The sequence below is a fragment of the Propithecus coquereli genome, unplaced genomic scaffold (assembly GCF_000956105.1).
Source record: "Propithecus coquereli isolate 6110/MARCELLA unplaced genomic scaffold, Pcoq_1.0 Scaffold58, whole genome shotgun sequence".
Lineage (NCBI taxonomy): Eukaryota > Metazoa > Chordata > Mammalia > Primates > Indriidae > Propithecus > Propithecus coquereli.
Genome location: NW_012151729.1, coordinates 7,096,003 through 7,117,594, shown reverse-complemented (window position 1 = coordinate 7,117,594; position 21,592 = coordinate 7,096,003). Strand labels below are relative to the sequence as shown.

Sequence of the window (21,592 nt, the reverse complement as noted above, 5' to 3'; positions counted from 1 at the left end):
AAAAAAAAGAAAAGAAATAGTGAAGTCATTTTGATTTGATATGATACCACACAGAAATGCTGCATTCCTATAGAAATCTTCTTTCAATAATTCACATTGCTGATTCTGTTCTTCATAAAATTTAACTGTCTGTTCTCATAGAAATAAAATTTTCGCTAATACCTATCCCTGCAATAGCCAAAGCACTCTGGAATGATAGGGCAAATCCACACTGAATACCTCATCATTCAACTTTAGCATGTTAAGAAAATGAGGATACTGTGTTGCATTTACACAGATATAGTTAACAATACTTACAACTTGTTGCAAAGTCACTTAAAATAGTAGCTTTAGCACAGAGATGTTGCTGATGCAAGATACAATGAAAAGAAATGAGAGCATCTAGATCTGTTAATACTTTTTTTATCTGTGCAATAAACCTTTTATGTTTTCCTGTCATGGAAGGTGCTCCATCTGTACATATACTCACTAAATTTACCAAATTCAGTCCAATTTCACAACATTTATCTTGAAAGTTGTTGAAGATATCTATTCCCCGTGTTCTGTTCGCAGGAGTGCCCAATGCGAATAAGTCTTCACAGCAAAGAAAATCTTCTGCTATGGCCCAAATGAAGTATAAAGCCTGCATGGAGTTAGTAGTATCTGTTGATTCATCCAAAGCGATCAAATAATACATATTAATACATATTTTTCTTTTAAAGTATTGCATGAAATCGTTTTGTTAAGTTGAAGTCTAATTCATGCTGCTGATCAGTTATGGTTCTCCTTGAAAGAGGAAGTTGTTTGTATTATACTTTGAAACATTATGGGGGTCTAAGCATCCTACAACTTCAACAATGCATTCTTCATAATTTCTACATCACCGAATGGCTTCTCTTTTCTTCCTGAGTACATAAGCTACTTTATAAGTTGTTTCAGTGGCATGATTTCCACGTCTTATTGCTGCTTGAAAGAACTGTCTTTGATTTTGCTTTTCATCTTTTAATTTCTACAATACAACCTTTCGCACCTCTCCCACTAATTTAAAATATTTTGGTCCTTATAAGTGCTATAATGCTGATCAGCATTGAATTTCTTTGATGTTGATATTGCAGCATCACCAAGCAAGCAAATCATCTTATCTTTAGCAGAAACAAGATAATATTGCAATTCCCAATCCTCATTTAAAAATCCATTTTCTTCCTTCAGTGTTCTCTTGGTCTTCTTTGACATGAGGAGCCATTAAGCAAACAGAACTGAAAAACATTGTTGAGCTGTGCAACTATTCACAAATTCCACTTCAAACAGAAACGCAGTGCACTGTTGTCAAAAGCTGATAACAGACTGGCATACTTGACCCCCATCAACTCTCACCCACCAGCCCCGTGCAATAGTGGTGACAGACAGGCAGGGAAAGTTAGAACTAAATCATGAGCATAGCCGCTGTCAATTTAGCCCTTATGGCTTTCTAATGTTCTAATTATGCTGGTCAATCTGGGAGGATCATTTCAACAAAACTTTATTTTATTCTTTGGTATTTTAAATATGTTCATTTTAAAAATAAAAATATAAAAGATGACCAAAAATGTAGTAATAAAAATAAAAGGATTTGTTCTGTAAAATTTGGATTCAGTCAAAAGGTTATATTTAAAGACCTAGAAGGCCTCATGTTCCCCACCCCTGGTCCATAGGTTAGTTAATAGCATTGTATCAATGTTAATTTCCTGGTTTTAAATATTACACTGTGGTTTAGGGAACCTGAGAAAAAATATATGGGAATTCTTTGTTTTGGGAACGTTTTATAAGTCAAATTATTTCTAAATGAAGAATTAATAAATAAAAAACAAAATTAAAATAAAGACACAGAATGTTGAAAAACAGAATGAATTTTAGGGTCCAAGAGATTTGAACTTGAAATCCATCTGTGAGAGTCTTGGACAAATCACTTCAATCTGCCTTTGTTTCTTCATCTGTAAAATGAGCACAAATACTTAGCTCAAAGAGTTATTATAGGACTTAAAAGAAACAATTTTACTAAAGTGTAATATAGCATTGTGCAGGAATCAATAAATGTAGCTGGTTTTGCTACTAAACAATGAATCAATACTTTTGAAAAGTTAAAATGTCAAGACTTTATTTTTTATCTTGTAATTTACTGTGGTGTGGCATCAAGCATATTGCTGGCATCTATCTGCCATCCAAAAATATTTAAATGATTAAAAATTATTAGAAGATAATATTTCTGATTTTTCTAGATTAATAAAAACTCACAAGCTCATGCTTAATCCATTCAGAATTTGTTTAAGAGACTCCCTGACACTTTGCTCCACACTAGCACTAGGGAAGGGGCTGCAGCAGAGAAGTAAGAGTGCAAGAGAGAATATTTACTTTAAAAAAAAAAAAAAAGACAACAAACTGACTCTAAGTATTTCAAAAGCTTTCATAGATTTATAATTAAAGTATGAATCTTGCTCCATTCTATATATCTGCCATATGCCCCTGAGAAAGCCTCATCACAAAAATCTATATATTTCCCTCTATCCCCCTTGACAATGAGCTCTTTAAGGACAAGGCCATGTTTTATTTATCTTCACATCTCCCGAAGCAAAGCGATGCACAGACTTATAATGAATGTCTATTAGTTAGTAGACATACAATGAATGTGAAACTATTAGTACTTGAATAGTTAAAAATCTTCTATCTTTTATACACTGGTTAAGCTACAATCTCTACTAGATAAGTGTCTAAGTACACTTTAAAATTATTTAAATGGCATTTAGAAAATATTCATAATTCAAATGCGTACCTTTATTCATACACTCTCCCCTTTATTACTCCAATTTAATAAAGATTTCTGCAGACTACCTCTCTCAGCTTTTTATTTTCAGACTCATGGAATAAATGCAATAAATCATCATCATCATCATTATTCAACAAGTACTTTTAAAGCACTTATTGTGTGCTGACATTAAGCTAGGTATATTATATGCAACTGTATGCATTATCCAATTTAACTTCTCCAACTACTCCAGAAGATAGTTATTAGGATTCTTACTTTGCAGATGAGGAAAGTGAGGCATAGAAAAATGAACTGACCTGTCCAACCTCACAGGGCTAGCAGCGCCCCTTCCCCGTCTCCCCGCCCCATCTGATGCCTGAGCCCATGTTCTGCACGTCTGCACCATTCTCCTTCCTGCCATGCCTAATCTTCTAGTAGAACTGAGGACAGGAAGATAAAAGTGAAGAAAGACTAGTACAGCATGTGAAAAACAAAAACCATTATGTTAAACTAGGCCTACGGTTTATCAAATCATTTATTTTAGAAATGCAGGTTCACCCCCAAATACTTCTGGAGCTCTGCAGGGAGAGATGTTCCACACACATATCAGATTTGCAAGGGAGAAAAGACAGGATCAGAAATGGAAACATTATTAATTACCCAATCAACTTTCTACTCTAAATGGAAATAGCCATTCATAAATCCCCTTTATGAGCTTAAGGGTAAACATTCAAACCATTTCATTCAGCACATCAGGCTCCCAGCCAGAATAAATAACACCCAGGGTCAGTCTGCTGAAGCAAAGAAATTATTTTAATCTGTCCATTTTATTACAGTACCCAAAGTAAGGACATGTTTCTGAACTCTACGCTGACTTCAGTCTGAAATTACATAGGGCTTCTCCCCAGCAGACCATGTTTCATTCATTCATTCAACAAAGGTTTGCTGAATACCGACTATGTTCCAGGATCTCCTGGGGTACTTGGGATACATCAGAAACAAATGACAAAAATCATTACCCACAAAGCTTACACTCTATTCACAATGACTTTTTGCCTACAGCATGAAAAGAAAATTATCCTGAATAACCCTATGGTAAGAAAACCATAACTTCTCTGGCCTCATTTAAATATAAACAAGAAAATCCAGTCAACACAATGGCTCTCTGGGTCCTTTTTAATGACTTTAAATTTCAAGTAGATGAAATTTAAGTTCTTTCTGAAGCCAGCTCATAGAAGGCAAGCCCATGAAAAAGGCCTATGCAAGCTTCCAGAGAAGACCTGTCTTCTACACTGCAACATTCATCTACACAACTTTGTGTTCTCCTTGCAGGTAATTTTAAGTAAAAGAAAGAAAACACTGTAAGTGATGAGAGCTAAAAAGCTAAGTCATACAAAGGAAGAAACCAAAATATACTCTATAGTTGACTCTATAGTTCTTAGAAAGTGCACAGTTTAATATCCAATGAATAAACCATTTGGGTGTTTCATAGCATTGCTCCATGAAGAGTTCACTGAGAAACACTACATTCCATGAACAAAGAGTATTGTATTGTTTGTTTTCAAGGTGCCACTTAGCTTTGAAAGCAGGCAGCTAATATTTTGCCTGTGGTATCTAACAGGCAGATGTAAGAAGAGCAAACATTCTTCAGGTTTTAAAAACAGTAGTATATTATAACTTGGAAGGCAAGTCCTAACATACCAAAATCCACAGATCAGTAGATTCGATTTAAAATAGAACTTCCTCAGTGCTAAAGCAACTTCAAACATACCATTGTGCAAAATCAGATTAAATGCTTCCCAGAGATCCTCATATGATTGTCCCTTCTGCCAAATGCTTTTCTTTCAAAAAACTACATAAAGAGCAAAAGAAAAATAAAAGCATATTTTGCCAAAAAGACAATTCTTACTACCTTAGGCTTATAAAAAGCTATATTTTTCAAACTGTTACACATTTGATATTCTCACAACAACCCTGGGAGGTAGGTGGAGTACGTGGCATTACCATTTCACAGATGAGAAATTAGGGCTGTCTTATGCAGTTGTGCATGACGCTCACTGCACAAGGGCTCCCAATCAAGTGGGCCAGTTAGCCAAGGGCTGCATCCACCTACAGGAAGAAGCATCTTTTTCTAATTTGCATAAATAGCCCCATTTATTTTCCGCTAGCCTTACGTACTGTGAGCTCATGGTGTAGATCCCCTAAATGATGCCTTTTCTAATTTGTACAAGGACAAAACATAGGACAGTGAAGACTGTTTCCTACAGCCACCCAACCTAACAGGGAAAGCACAATGATCAGAATCCATTTGTACTGGCTTCCAGTTCATGGCTTTAAACAACAAAAGGAGAGAATTCACACAGCAAATGGATTTATTGACAGCTTATAAACAGTTGCATAGCTCCTCCCAGAGAATCTGTGAAGGTTTGTTCTGTGAATGAATAGAAAGAAAGGAAATGTAGTCTCATCCGTGGCATTAACACCGTCCCCATTGCTAGACCTTCAGTCTGCAAATGTTTGTCTCTCCTTTCCCCAGTCTTGTCTTCCAAAATGTCCTCCTTAGTTCTTATTCCCTAACTGCCAGGCACTTTGCTAAGTATTTTATAAGAATTATACCAGATTCTAACTGAATGCAGCTACATAAGTGACCTCAGCTACACCACATGGCACACAAAAACCAACCAGATAAGCTTAGTCAACTCACAGAATCATGAGAATTAAAAGCATGTCATTGGTTTAAGCCACTTAGTTTTGGGGTGATTTGTTACGTAGCAATGGATAATTTAAAGAATCCATGCTCTCACCCTAACACACATCAAAGCTATACCTTTATATGAGGCCCAATGGGTCCAATAAGTAAACCCTAAGAGAAGACTGTGGACAAAAGGAAACTGAGATTGATTAAAGAGTACAACAAAGTTGATTCTGAAATTTTAATCCCTCAATAATCATCTCAGTGCCTATTATGTGCAATGCAGCACAGCCTGGTGGTTAAGGGTGTAGGCTTTGGATTCAGATGTGTTGAAATCCTGGCTCTCCTACCTGCTAGCCGTAAGAGCTTGAGAACGGTGCTTAGACTTCTCTGGTTCTGTTTTTCTATACTGTGCAATGGAAGTCAATCATAACTACTTCCTTAGGCTGCTAGGAGGAGTAAACATGATAAAGTACAGCAAGCACACACACACCTGGCTTGCCTAGGAACTCCTATTCAGGTTCATGAGAAGAGGGTCTGTCTGTGGCGCCCTCCTGTGTTTTTCTAGCTCCTAGCACAGAGCCTGGCACACAGACGATAAGGATTATCTATAACAGAATGAATGAAAGAAAACCATTTACCAGAAGCTGACATATGCTGAGTACTCTATAAATGAGAGGTTGGCATTGTGCTACGTGTTTCTGCGGGAATAAGTCCTGCCTTAAAAAAGCTTAGAGTCCAGTGGGGGAACAAGATATGTACAGAACTAACCATCTGACCCTGTAGCTGGTCAGTGAGACCTAGACAGAGTGACCTGAGAATTGTGAGAAGGCAGAGATAGCCTCTTGATGATGACAATCCAGACTTTCCAAAGGAGCCAATTCTAACAAAATATGGGGTGTTGGCTGTTACTTTTTTGGGCCCAGAAGCCTTGTCTAAGGCTAAGTCTACATCAGATCCATAATCCATTCTTTCATTCATTTAGTCGTTCATCAGATTTTTGAGTCCCGAGGAAGTACTAGGCACTATTTTAGATACTAAGATCAACGAATAGTATCAACAAGCTGACATTCCCTCTAAAAAAGGCCTCCATAGCAGCACCATGTTAACCAGTGTCCTACTCACTCCTGTGATCAGGGTCCCCAACTGTGTCACCTCCTCTAATAGAGGCCAGGCCTTTTCATTTAACAAATGATCTTCATCTCCCCAGCATCTCCCTTAGCTTGGCTTCCAGGTTGCATATGGAGTTCAATGTCCAGTGACTGCTGCCCAAGGCAAACTGCAGTTTTTGCAAATCTGGCTTAAGAATGTGAAAGCTGAAAGAGAACCTAAAAGATCTTCTGAGACACACCTTTGTGTTATAGATGCAGAAGAAACTAAGGCCTGGAGAGAGGACCCATGGCCAACGTCACCCATAGAACTAACTAAACACAGAGCCAGATCAGAGTCCAGGGGCCCCACCTCCCAGGACCGGGTGCTTTCGATTTTTCAAAGAAATTTTCCATTTTCCTATTATCACAAGCCACAGTCCTAGGAGCAGCCCTCGGGATGAAAGAGGACCACTGAGTATTTGAGGCCAGGGTTCAATGTCTGTGCTGAAATTAGGTGTAGTAGTACAAACAACATCAATAGTGTTTTTTTAGAGAGCCCTTACTAACATCAGTCTCTGTGAGAAAAGAAAAGTAGCTCGGAGCAGTCTGAACCATGTGAAGTATGCTGAGGTATCCAGAACTTATCAGGCCAAGCGAGACTTGGGTCACACACACCCTCCACGCCTGGTGGCAATTGCTGCCTCGCCCATCATCTTCAGTCCCTGAACTTTGTGACCCAGAACACAATGTAGGGCCAATCAATGGCTTGTGTTATTTTATTTTTGTGTAAATTCTTAGTAAACAACTTAGGATCTGCCTCATCTTTTCCTTTAAAAACTGTAACTCGTAACTGCTGCTAATCAGAGCTGTATTCGGAGCAACCTGACTCCATGCTCCGGGGTTGCAGTCCTCAAACTCAGCCCAAATAAACTGTGTCTGCTTATATTAGTTTGGGCTGTTTTTTCCTTTAGGTCGACAGCTGTGATAAGCACTTTATATGAATTATCTCATTTGAATCCTCGCAACCATCCCATGAGTTGGTACTATTATTTTCCGCATTGTATAGATTACAGAACTAAGGTACAGAGAGGGTAAGTAACCTGTCCAGCTGTTCGAGGAAAGAGAAAGCGGTGGGCAGTGGAGCGACAGTGCAGAGTAAACCAGGACGATGGCTTCAACGGCCCCCACCAGCTTTTAAGGGGTCGGTGGAGAACCAGAAAGATGGAGCAGCCAGTCATCCGCAGCCGCGGCGGGGCTCTCGGGAGAACCTGGTTTCCCTGAAGCACTTTCTAAAAAGCCTCTCCCTTCGGCTGCGGCGGGCTGTGGACGTGATGCCAAGCACGGCGCCCTGTCCCTCACCCTGGAAGGGGAGACTTCGAGGAAATCCACGTCCCCCCTCGCCCCGCACGTCCCCGAAGCGACCCCCGCGGCTGGAGGGAGAGGGTCGCCGCGAATGTCCGCGTGGACCCGCAGGCGAGAGCGGCGGGCAGCGGGCGCGGGCGCGGGCGCGGGGAGGCAGCGGGGAGGAGGCGACCCCGCACGGGCCACAGGGCGCGCGGTACCTTTCGGAGGAAGCTGGCGACCACCTGCTCGAAGGGGTACTTGTACACCTGGCGCACGTCCACCGTGACCCCCATCCCCGCGCCCGCCACGCCCCCGCCAGCGCGGGGCTGCCGGCTGCGGCGAGGCCCGCGGGCGCCCACGGCCGGCAGTCGCAGGGGCGTGCACCTTCTCCTCGCCTTCTTCAAACTTGCGAAACTTTATTGTCCGCCGGGAGAAGCGCACAGCAGGTCCCGCCCCGCCCGCGGCCGCCACCGTCTGGGTTTGCGGGGGAGGGCGGCGGCGGCGGGAGCGCGCCCTGAGCACCTGCCCCAGCGCGGGCGGCCCCCGTCCCCTGTCCCCTGTCCCCTCCCGGCCGCGGCCGCCGCGCCGCACCCTGGGAGCCTTGGACTTTGGGGCTTGTGCTTTTAGCTCATCCCCGCCTGGAGTCACAGACTGAGCCCTAAACGGCTGTCGCCTGCACTGAAAAAAAGCAATAACGCGTAAACTCCGGTGTGACAAAGGCCAGCTTTACGCACCCGACCGATGGGGCGGGAAAGCTGCCTCCGAGGCTTGGGGTTGGGCCTCAGGAAATGCAGAACGGTGGTTTAGCGCATCCAGCTCTGTAGGGAACGTCCTTTGCTCACAAAAGGTTAAACACCACGGAGCAAGGAACCAAAGGGTACAAAAAGAATGTGAGTGCTCTTGACTGCAGCCCACGGACGTGAGCAGGTTCATCTGTGAATTCGGTAAATTAGTCAACATGTTACTGAGCGACCACTCTGTGCCAAGCACTGTGGTAGGCACAGGGGGTTCAGCACTGAATAAGACATCATCCCTGCTGTCCTACGGGTGGATGAGCCAGATTTCACACCCAATCGACAAGATAGGAAAATAAGCAGAATAATGGGTTAAAGTTACAGGGGCTAGGGCATGATTTTAGCTAGGAGAACATGGAAGGTCTCTGAGGTGGTGACTTCTGCATTTATGGTTTTATGATCTCTCCTGCTTGCCCTGGCCATGCATAGCCATACGGGCCTGGCTACACCCTAGCCTTGGATAAATCTGCCTCTCCTCTTCCTGCCCCACCCGAGCACTGAAAGAGGCTGGCGGAAAAGGCACACCCACGGTGACAGGCCTCTTTTTAAATTCATATCCACGAACCTCAAGGAGACTTTCAGTGGTGCCAAATATGCTACTAAAATACTAAATTGCTCTAATCTACTTACTCTCCCATACTCCTCTCACCTCAAACCTCCAACACCTGCTTGCCCAGCCTTATACTTAGGTCATTATCTTGCTTCTTTTTCATTTAGTAAATAAGTAACATCTCTCCACCACACCTAGCTACGCACCAGTTCAAAGGCCCACCTTTCCCTCCTGTTCCTGGGGATGAATTTTCAGCCCTTAGTCTGAATCCAGTTTCTCTCCTCGTCCATGGAATCCTGAGGTGGCCTGACAAATGTTTTAACAAACAGCTCTCTTTTAAAAAACAAACCAAACAAAGCCCTGATTTCTAAGGGTGGCTGATTTCTGTTGTGTAAATACTCCTGCCATGTTTGGAGCTATCAACGTGATGTCACTAAGCATAAATGGGCAATTGACATCAGGTTTGGCAGTTGAGTGAGTGAGTGGGGTCAGGCAGAGAAGCCAGGAGCACGCCATCATCTTGTATTTCCACCATTCACGTACAAGAGCCACAGAAAACCACAGTAACATAGATAATGGAAAAACGTAGTAACGTAATGAGGAAGGGATGAGTTTGGGATATTTATTACTTTCAAAAATATAATGTATTTCATTGTAATTTATGTAATTCAATATTTAATAACAGCTGTGTTGAACCACCAGCTCTAGCACATCACTAAAAGTTCCTGTCTTCCTTCTCGTTCAAGGACATCTCTTTAGCAATATCCTCCTTCTTTCCTGCATCATCAGCTTTGCCTCTACCAGACCATTCTAACCAGCACACAAGTGCACAGTGATTTCTTCTATCCATCTTAAAAAGATGACTCTTAACCCCGTATCTTCCTCCAGGTGTATTCCAATTCTCTGCTCCATTTGTGCTCCTCAGAAGAATGGCCTATGATCTCTTGAACCTATTCCGACCAGTTTTGGCCCCGACCACTCTACTGAAACTACTGTTGTCAAGGTCACCAATGACCAAATAGCTAAATCCAATAACTAATTCTTAATCCCCGCCTTGCTAAACCTATGGGCAGAGTTTCCTTAAAATACTGAGGGAGGAATGGGGTAGAGGGTGAAGTGCCAAAGCTCCTACATGTGTTGAATGTAGGTATAAAAGCAACTCCACTATATCCCAACCCTTCCTTACAGGAAAACATAAAACAGTCTCCCAGGGGGAGTACACAGGCCCACAAAGGAGAGATCATTTATTTGCGGAGTTTATGGTATCTTGTGTTTGCCTCTGTCTGTTATCAGAAAGTAGCCAGAAACTAGGTGTGACACACAAGCCCCCTGCCAGGATGGGCCCGGGCACTGGGCCCTGTGCCCCCACTCCACTCTGACCATCAGTTTCTTCCAGAATGTATCCTTGTGCAGCCGCTCGCCAACTCCTGATTAAGTGACCATGAAAGGCCAAGGCTGTGTCCTGAAAGGTTAAAGGACCCAGCACCTGCTAGCTCTCCTTGGAGCTGGTTGGCTAAGTGACTTGTGTCAGAACAAATATCACCTGCCCATTCCAAGGACATCGCGGCACTCTGAAGGTGAAACATGTGCCAGGTTTGACAATATGAAGCCTCTAATCTGGTGGCTCAACATCACAGCCAGTTCATACAACAGTAATCTTAGCTTGCTGTGTCCCCTGAGGGAGAGAGAGGGAACAGTGATACAAATATCCATTGCTTTGAAATTGGGTGGTTTAACTGGTCAGGGACTTGAGTTTGGAAAGTTGCTGGCCAACCTTAGAAGTCCATGACTTCATTTGGTCTTTAGGATACCAACTGTGTTACCAAAGAGCTTTTGTAAAACACCAAATATCTTTCGTATCTTCAAAGCAAGGCATAATGGTTTGAACATAGTAGCCATCTAGTATATTTTGGTTGAATGGATGAGTGATTGGCCCTTTACAATTGCTGCGGGGTTTAAATGGACGTGGAGCTTCAGCCCTGATCCTCTCTCCTTGCTCTCTCCTCTCTCTGCTTTTCTCACCTTCTTCGTGTTGGTTCAATTCCCTGTTCTGACCACCGACCATCTCTCTATCACTGATATTTTTTAATGCAATCTTATAATTATCTGTGATATAAATGGTCCTTTGGACTGTGAAGTTCTCAAGACTGGGAGGAACTGTGTGTTAGTCATGCTTCTTTATCCAGTACCTAGCAAAACGCCTGGCACACAGTGTATGTTGAGTGAATTCATGAATGAACTTAATATAGAATATGACCTTGAACAAGTTCCTTCCTGCCCCTGCACCTCAGTTTCTTCATCAACAAAATGACCAGTGGGCCAAAAATTATCTCTAAATTCCCTTCCAGCAACTTGAGATTTCAGACACGAGCTAGAGACTTGGCCAGGGAAGGTAACAGGAGCATAGGTATTGGAACCAGGTTACAAAATAGGAATTTGAAAGGAGAACAAAGCAAAATCTCAGCATAGATCCAATGTCAGGAGAAGTAGGACCCATGGCATTATTGAACCAGACTTCTCTTCCCCCAATTAAGAGTGAAATTGATTAGTGAGTCAAAGGAATTTCAAAAGCTTCAATCAGGCAGAGAGGAAACATTTCAGGGCAAGGAGCTAGCAGGTCATCGGACCATCCAACATGTCACAGAGACCCTTGAAGGTCTACCAAATCCCAATGCCTAGCAAAAGAAATATGTATAATACCTAGTATGGTAAGTAAGTGTGGATGCTACAGAGAAAAAAATAGGGAAAAAGGATGAGGAGTGATGGCAGGGGGGCGGGGAGAGGGGCAGAGTTTAAACTTCAGAAAAAAGCCAAGGAAGACCTCCCTGAGAACGTGACACTTAAGTGAAAGAGTTGAAAGAAGACAGGGAGCAAGTCATGCTTGCATTTGGAGAGGGATCACTCCAGGCAGAGAGAATGGCGAGTGCCAAGGCCCTCAGATAGGCACTGTCCTGGCGTGTTTGAGAACTGGAGGAGGACCATGTGGCTGGAGCAGAGTCCTGGGAGCTAAGGTCAGAAAACAAGGATCTAGGTTACAAGGGGTCTTCTAGGCCATGGTGAAGATGTTTTTATCTGTCTGTGATGGGAAGCTATTGAGAGTTTCAAGCAGAGGAGAGACATGATCTCAACTGTATATTTTAACAAAATCACACTGGCTACTTACTGTGCAGAGAAATGCTACGGGGAGGCAAAGGGAAAAACGATATCAATTAGGAGGTGTGATATTATGCTATGTATTTTTGTCCACAGTTCCTGGTTCATAACTCCTGTAGCCCTTGTTACGGTCTTTTGTTACTATGTTGGGGCACTTCAGACCTCAGAAGCAGGCCTCAGGAAACAGAATGTCTCTCTGACCTCCTGCTCTCCTTTCATCTGCCCAAGGCAGGACTCTAAACTTCCCCACCTTTCTGACAGTGGGTCATAAGACCCTTATTCCAGAAAGGGTCCTGCCCCATACTCTGGAGAAAGGAATGCTGCACAGAGAGGCCAAGAAGAATCTAAACAGACAGGTCTTGTTGGGTTGCCCCACTCAATCTGTTAGTATTAAATCATACCCTTTTTGTCTAATCACATTTCTACACAGTTGTCAATCGTGCCTATCCAACGAAAGGCCCAAAAGGACTAGTTAGGAGAGCTTCAGGGTGGCTGAACATACGGAGGTTCCTGGAGGGTGGTGCACCCGGGGAGGGCATGGAAGCTCCGTGCCCCTTCCCCCTTTCTTCACCCGGTGCATCTCTTCATCTGTATCCTTTGTAATATCCTTTATAATAAACTGCTAAACATAAATGAGTGTTTCTTTCCCTGAGTTCTGTGAGCTGCTCTAACAGATTAATCAAACCCAAAGAGAGGGTTGTGGGAACCTCAGTTTGAAGCCAGTCGGTCAGAAGTTCTGGAGGCCCAGATTTGCAACTGGTGTCTGGGGGGCGGGGGGAGTTTTGGGGCAGTGAGCCCTCACCCTGTGGAATCTGATGCTATCTCCAGGTAGATAGTCTCGGAATTGAATTGGAGGACACCCAGCTGGTATCCACTGCAGAACTGATTGTTTGCTTGATGTGTGGGGAAAACCCACACACATTTGGTCCCAGAAGTCTTCTGTGTTGATGACAGTTATTTGAGTCCTCCTTTCCCCCTTCAGGACGCTATTGCCATAATCCAGACAAGAGACCATGATGGCTGAGACCACGGGGGTATGGGTGGAGGTGGTGAGCAGCTTAGATTTGGGCTCCATTGTGAAGGTGGAGGGCACGGTGTGCTTAAAGGTGAGAGAGGAGCCAGGGCTCACACTGGCCACCACCTGGAGAAAGCCCACCCACCTGTGCAAGGAAAGAAAGCCAGCTGTATTCATCTTCTGGGGATACTGTAACAACGTACCACAAACTGGGTGGCTTAAGCAAGGGAAATGTATTGTCTTCCAGCTCTGGTGGCCAGAAGTCAGACATGAAGGTGTCGTTGGCAGGATGGGTCCCTCCTGAGGGCTGTGAGGGAGAATCTGGTCCATGCCTTTCTCCTATCTTGTAGATGGCATTCTCCCTGTGTCTCCACGTTGTCTTCCCTCTATGCGTGTCTGTCTTTGTGTACAAATTTTTATGAGAACACCATTAGACAAAGAGCTACTCTAATGACCTCAACTGTTACAGGCTGATTTGTGTCCCCCAAAATTCATATGGCAAAGTCCTAATTCCCAGTGCCTCAGAATGTGACTGTGTTTAAAGACAGGACCTTTGAAAAGGAATTAAGGTAAAATGAGGTCATATTGGTGGGCCCCAATCCAATATAATTGGTGCCCTTATAAGAAGAGGTGATTAGGACACAGACATGCACAGAGGAAGACCATGTGAAGAGAAAGGGAGAAGACAGCCACCTACAAACCCAGGAGAAATCGACCCTGCTAACACCTTCACCTTGGACTTCCAGCCTTCAGAACTGTGAGGAAATAAATTCTGTTGTTGAAGCTGCCCTGTCTGTTATACTTTGTTATGGCAGCCCTAGCAAACCAATGCATCATTTTAACCTGATCATCTCCTAAAGCTTTCTTTCCAAATGAGACAAACAGTCATACATATTGGGGGTTAGGACTTCAACTTCTCTTTGGAGGACACAATTTAACCCATCACACCAGACAGAAATAAGCACAGATGAAAGATGAAGAGACATTCTGGTGGCGCTGGGTCTCCAGGTGCAGTCCCGACATCCCGTGCGTTACCCTGCTTCCTGCATCTACTTCTCAGATTCTCTGAGCTTCACCGGGATCCTTCCAATAAATCTCCTTTTGTGCTTGACTTAATTTGAGTTTTCTATCACTTTAAACTGAGACTCCCACCTGATATGATGTGAAAGAAAAAGTTAGCCGTCCTGAGTTCATATGTCAAAAGAAAAACATGAAAAGAGAAAAGACCCTTATTGCCCAGTTTTTTTCCCATCTCCAAGTCAGTCCAGCTTCTGTGTTTATCCTCTTCACCTTCATTGTTTAAAAACCCAGTAAGAATTTTATTCATTTTGTTTGTCAGGTAAAATTGCATCCTTTAAGGCCAATTCCCCTCACAATGTAAGTACAAAAGAGGAAATTTTCTTTGTAATAGCAGGCAGCAATTAACGGCATGCATTTCATTTTATTTTATTAATGGAATGCCCTTTTAAAGCATCTATTTAAGATGCTTCTTGTCTGGGAAGACCAATTTTAAAAGACTTATCTCACACCAGACTGAAGGCCAGAGATGACAGAGGGCAGTGGTGGTGGTACTGCAGATAATAGCAACAATAAAACCAAAGGCATACGGAGAGGATTGCAGATGAAGTGTAACAGAAAGCTGAGGGATAATGAATTGAGTTTCAGTGCAAGTAAGTTTAAAAAGTCCTTTCCCTTCCCACATAGTTTTCTAGGGGAAGAAGGTCTGAGCAGCGAGGTACTGTAGGGTTGAGATGGGCACAGAAAGGGGAGAGAAGGGAAGGGGTACGTGTGATGTTTGAGAGATACGTGTGTGTGTGTTTTCATCCCTGTTTCCCAGCTCATACTCTCATAGGCAGTCTTTTGCTACAATGAGGGGGCACTTTAGGCCTCAGGAGCAGGGCTCAGAAAATAGGATTTCTCTCTCTGATCTTTTCCTAACCCTCCTTTCACCTGCCTGAGGCAGGACTCTAATGTGATTAGGGATCATAAGACCTTCATTCCAGAGAGGGTCCTGCCCCACACCTGGAGGAAGGAAGGCTGCACAGAGAGGCCCGGAAGAATCTGGACAGACAGGTCTTTCTAGGTTTCCCCACACAGTCTACTGTACTGAATCACATCCTTTTTGTCCAATCACATTTTGACACAGGTGCCCATGCTTCCATCATGCCTGTCCAATGAAGTCTCCATAAAAGGTCAAAGAGGACAGAGTTCAAGGGCTTCCAGAGGGCTGAACGCACGGAGGCTGACAGGAAGGTGAACAAAAATTCACCCTTGTGCCTGGAGGGTGGTGCATCCCAGTGCCATGGGGACAGAATCTCCTGTGCCCGGGCCTCTTCTAGACCTCACCCTGTGTATCTCTTCATCTGGCTGTTTATTTGTATCCTTTAAAATATCCTTTGTAATAAGTCAGCAAACCTAAGTGTTTCCCTGAGTTCTGTCAGCCGCTCTAGCAAATTAATCAAACCCAAAGCGGGGATTGTGAGGACCCCAACTTGAAGCCAGTCGGTCAGACATTCCAGAGGCCCAGATTTGCGAAAGAGGGGAGCAGTCTTGGGGTCTGAGCCCTCAAGCTGTGGAATCTGACACTATCTCTGGGTAGATGATGTCAGAATTGAATTGGAGGACACCCAGCTGGTGTCTGCTGCAGAATCAATTGCTTGCTTGCTGGTGGGAAAAAATCTCTACGTATTATGGAGTCACAGAAGTTTTCTGTGTTGATTGTTGTTGTATTGGTGTGACAGCAGAAGAAACACATAGTTTGAGTTTTTTCTAACAGCAGGGAAGGAGGCAAACATGAAGGGCCCCAGTTCAAAGGAAGAGTAAACTGAGGGACAAATATGACTCACTCTGACTTGGGTTCAGACAGACTCTTTCACATCACATCTGTTCCTTCCAATATAATAAATAATCTGAGATGCACAGAAGTTGCCCAAGCAGTATCTGACAAGGTGAAATTCAGAGGCACTTTATCATAACATGGTTCACTATAGCAGAACTTCCCAAAAGGTATACTTGAGATGCTTTGACACAATACGTGAACAAAGATGTATTTTTAGTAGTTATTCCCCCTGAATCTGTATTTTAATTATAGAAATATCCATTAGCTTAATGTTTCTGGACATCTCTGCTCCCTTACTCACTCCTGCCCAATTAGTGAATTTGGAGGAAAACCTAGATATGGCCATCAGTGAATGAATGGATAAAGAAAATGTGGCATGTATACACAGTAGAATACTATGTGGCTTTAAAAAAGAAGAAAATCCTGTCATTTGTGACAACACAGATGAACCTGAAGGACATTCTGTTAAGTGAAATAAGCCAGGCACAGAAAGATAAATAATGCATGATCTAATTATGTGGAATCAAAAAAAAAAAAAAAAGAAGAATCAATAGCAGAGAGTAGAATGGTAGTTACCAGAGCCCGGAGAGTAAGGGTGGGAATTGAGGGCTCCTTGGTCAAAGAGCTCTATTGTACAACATGATTTCCGCAGTTAATAACAATGTACTATATACCTGAAAATTGCTGAGAATAGATTTTACATGTTCTCGCCGCAAATAAATGGTACGTATGTAAGGTAATGCATATGTTTATTAGCTTGATTTAGCCATTCCACAATGTATATGTATTTCGAAACGTCATGCTGTACGCCATATGTGTACACAATTTGTATTTGTCAAATAAAGTAATTAACTGATAATAATAATAAAATTAAGTATGGTAGCTCAGTCTTTCCCTCCTTGTACTTTTGGGATCTGTCTCCTTCAGGGAGGACAACTTACGCTGTGAGGTCAATGGGGCCGCACTGCAGGGAAGCCCTGTGGGTGGATCTGTCTCTCCAAGCCTGAGATCCACTCTTGAGGATCCCGTAATCATCCCGTACCTAGACCACATCCCCCAGTGCAGCTTTCATTAGTAATGAAGCGGATGTTTTGAGGTCCACCTCCCTGACTTTTGTCCTTTCAGAGGATGCGGGACTTGAGTGAGGGAAGTGACATTTATTGAGTCCCTTCAAATCCCAACACTTATGTATTCGTCTTAATGTGCACTGGAACAACATATGACCAGTTAATTAAACCCTACAATTGTATGGACATTATTGCTTAAAAGAAAGTTCATTCTTTTAAGAGCTTCAATTTAATGTTGATTAAATAAAAATATTAAGAAAATAATCATATAGGTGGTACAAAATTATGAATTTAGCAAATATGACCAAAAATTATGAATTATGTGAATGACAGAGTTTGGGAATTACTATGCCAATGAGGAAAATTGATAGAAGGCATGTCTTGGCTCCATTCAGGAGTTTCAACATACCAAAAAGATTGTCAATTCAAGAGAAAGGGCTGTAGTTGATGAAATCTTATATAATATAAGCAAAGTATGGAATAGCGACATCATAACTTAAAATGGAAATATCAGAGTGAAATAACAACCTTAAAAAGTGTATCTTCAGCTCTGGGTGGCCTAGCAGCAACATCAATAGCATTCTGGCTTACCCCGCATTCTCGCGTGCACTCCTAGAAACCAGCTCCTGGACTTTAAAATTATTTCCTACTAAAAGGAAAAAGAATCCCTTGGAGGATAGCTAATTCCATGATTTAATTCAGAAAAATAAATCAGAACATCTCTCCAACATCCTACTGTTGCCAAAAAGCAAGGATGTTTTCAAGGGTGTCAGGGAAAGTGTGTAAATAATAAGGGAGCCAACATAGAGGGTCCCCCACCAACTATATGTTGACAATTTTTTAAGTTAAAATTTTCACTGCAAAAACAAAGCATACATACTGAAAGAGAGAGAGAGAGAGCCAGAGAGAGAGGAAGAGAGAGCGAGAGAATAGAAATCAAATGTATGCCCAGGTCAAAAAATAGAACGTTGCTGCTCACCCCATAAAGCTGCAGTCCCCAACCCCTGTATCATGGAACAGTACCAAGCTGTGGCCTGTTAGGAACCAGGCTGCACAGCAGGAGGTGAGTGAGCCAGCCAGTGAAGCTTCATCTGTGTTTACAGCCACTCCCCACCACTCACATTACCGTTTAAACTCTGCCTCCTGTCAGATCAGCAGCGGCATTAGATTCTCAAAGGAGCATGAACCCTACTGTAAACCGTGCATGTGAGGGATCTGGGTTGCGCGCTCCTTATGAGAAGCTATTGCCTGATGATCTGAGGTGGAGCTGAGGCGGTGATGCTAGCATGGGGGAGAGGGTGTAAATACAGATTATCATTAGCAGAGAGGTTTGACTGCACAATAAATATAATGCGCCTGAATCATCCCGAAACCATCCCCCACCCTGGTCCGTGGAAAAATTGTCTTCCATGAAACTGATCCCTGGTGCCACTGCCCTGAGGCCCTTCCATGAGTCTCATTCCAATCACATCCCCTTTGCTTTCTGTATAACCTCACTCGTCTAGTAATGGCTTCATTGTATTTTTTATAGTTTTATCATCCAAACGTGCACTCCTAAATACTATAATTTAGTTTTCCCCATTTTTTAAGAGAAAAGATGACACGCTTTTTAAGATGAAGCTATAATTTGAACATCAAAATTACCATCACCACCATCATCATCATTACCATCATCATCATGGATTGTAGGCATAGGATGGGTCTTGTGAAAGGCCATGAATTCAAAATGACTCAAAATAGAAAAGTTAATATGAAGTCTTCCCAAAAGTTCATTGTAATAGAAAACAGCGACTATAATAGACCATATTTATTCTTTACTGATTTTAACAATTAGGAGGATTTGATCTTTCTTCTTATGAATTTTGTATATTTATGATGCATAGTCATATGCCTCTCTCTATCTAAGGAGGATAAACATTGGAAACCGTATGCCACAAAGTCCCAGAAAAAGTAGGCACTGAAAACAGGAAGGACTATTCCGTTAGAGTGTGTATTGAAAATAGCCAACTAGAAAGAGGGTCCTGTGGCGTTTGCCAATGCAATGAATTACCAAATGACCTGCAGAGGAATGCTAACTATGCAGACCCCATCCCTCAACTGCTAGGCGATTAGATCTCAGTGCTAATAAGGAAGATGTCAGTTTTTAATGCTATGAGACCAAATCAATATTTGATTATGACAGGATAATCAGTTATATAGCAATGGCCAAGTGATAATTGCAAAAACAATTTCAGGGGTAGATACTAGGTTGCAAAATTAAACCCTAGGCATAAGATAAGACCTGAAGTAGTCTTGCTGACATAACAGATGTCACTGAACTGTAGAAAAGCTTACTATAAAAAGGTGGTTTGGGTTAGAATCACCGTGGGAGAAGCAAACAAATCTGACCAAGAATGAATCAGTCAATAAACCAAGTCCTGCAATCTATGCTGTTCTGAGAAGATAATCTTTTCTTCGGGTCTGCTATGAATTTTGTGATCTCAGAAAGAAATAAAAATAATAGTACTGAAAGCCTGAGGGTATATCAAAACAAGCAAAGAAAAACAAGAAATAAGAAAGGCATCAATTCCATGATATTGATGCTTTCAAGTAGATTTAAGTGAAACTATCACGATAGGTTCTGTAATCTTTGTTTTTATATGTTTTTGAATTAAGGTTTTGAAGTCTTTAAAAGGATTAGCCATTCTAAATATATAACTGCAGTTCGTTTAAATTGTTTAAAATGATGTGTTTAATACATTTTTAATCAATATTTAAAGACCCCAGGAAAAACTGGTTTTCAGTTTTTGGTATTAGATTTATGAGCTTAATATAATAAATTGAGCGTTAAACAAAGAACAAATGGTTTTGAGTATTCTTTTCCATGCAAAAACCTGTGAGCATAAAGGCTCACTCAACAAGGATCTACTCAGAAGGTGGTCTTACCTTGTACTGGTTACCTATTACTATGTAGCAAATCATGCCCTGTGTAGTTAGTTTACTGGCAAAACAACATTTATTATCTCATGGTTTATTACCCCACAGGTCAGCGATCTGGGCACAGTCTAGCTGTGTGATTCTGACTCCAGGTCACTCACAGACTGCAATAGAGTCGTCAGGTGTGGTTGCAGTCATCTCAAGCTCAACTAGGGAAAAAGCCCCTTCCGAGCTCACCCATGTGACGGTTGGCAGGATTCAGTTCCTAGCTGGCCATTGGCTGGAGGCTCCTTGCCACGTGGCCCTCTCTGGAAGGCAGTTGGGTTCATCAGGTGAACAAGCAAGAAAAGCCAGAGAAACAGTCATAGTCTTTGATGATGCAATCTCAGAGGTAACATCCCATCATTTGTGCCATACCCTATTGTCAGAAGTAAGTCACTAGGTCCAGTCCACACTCAAGGGAGGGGGACGGTGAATACATAAGGGCAGGAATACCAGGAGGTGGGGATCACTGGGAGCCATTTTAGAAGCTGTCCACCTGTGGAAATTTCCCCGAGGCATTGGCCCGTAAGACAACAATACACTGAAGGCCCTGTATGTGCAATCGAATGTCATGTCTCTGCAAACACCAAACTACCACATATTTATTGAACACCTTCTATGCACCAGGCACTGTGTAAATGCTGGGGACAGAGTGATGGATGAGTCATAGTTCCTGCCCTTAAGGAACTCGGAGATGAATGAGGGAGACCGACAATGAAATGAAAGTTAACCACTCTCTACTCTCTTCCTCTCCTATGACAGCACCTATTATTTTATTTTGCAAATATTCATTTAAATATCTTATTCCCTATGAGACTGTGATGTCCTTGGGGGAAGATACTGTGTCTCTTTCATATTTGTGACTGCTTATGTCTTGCATATGGCTTGACACTTAGGAGAATTCCAAACAATGTCATACTTCAAACCTAGAAAAGCAGGGATGATCAATTGTCTAGTAGTCATTTACACCTTAGTGTGAATTAATGGCCCTAATCTTCTGAGAAATAATCATTGATAAAGGAAAATGTGCTTGGGAGCTGGATAAAAGTGATGCCAAGGCCACCGTACAAAAAGGAAGCTTATAGTTTTAAAGGAGATAAATGTCGACTCTAGTTTGGTCAAGGCCTGATTTAACTGCCACCTTCCTCCCTCCTTTCCTCTGACTCTCAAGCAAGGAGAGAATTCTATTGCATTATAGTTCCAGGCCTTTTCTTCCCTGGGTTTTATATGTTCTTTAACACAGGCAGTAATTATATGCCATAATTTTGACACTGACATAACTCCATTTCTCTCTCACATAATTGCATGAATATGAACTCTCTATAATTACT

The 21,592-nt window shown here is 42.3% G+C and overlaps 1 protein-coding gene across 1 annotated transcript in view; it reads right to left on the bottom strand.

Moving 5' to 3' along the window:
- Positions 1-8,227, bottom strand: part of PRELID2 (PRELI domain containing 2) — an 80,616-nt gene extending 72,389 nt beyond the window's left edge. The window contains exon 1 of the mRNA XM_012658265.1: positions 8,104-8,227. Within this exon, the coding sequence (XP_012513719.1) occupies positions 8,104-8,178 (75 nt within the window). The 5' untranslated portion in view covers positions 8,179-8,227. The remainder of the gene's footprint in view (positions 1-8,103) is intronic.
- Between the last annotated feature and the right edge of the window lie 13,365 nt (positions 8,228-21,592).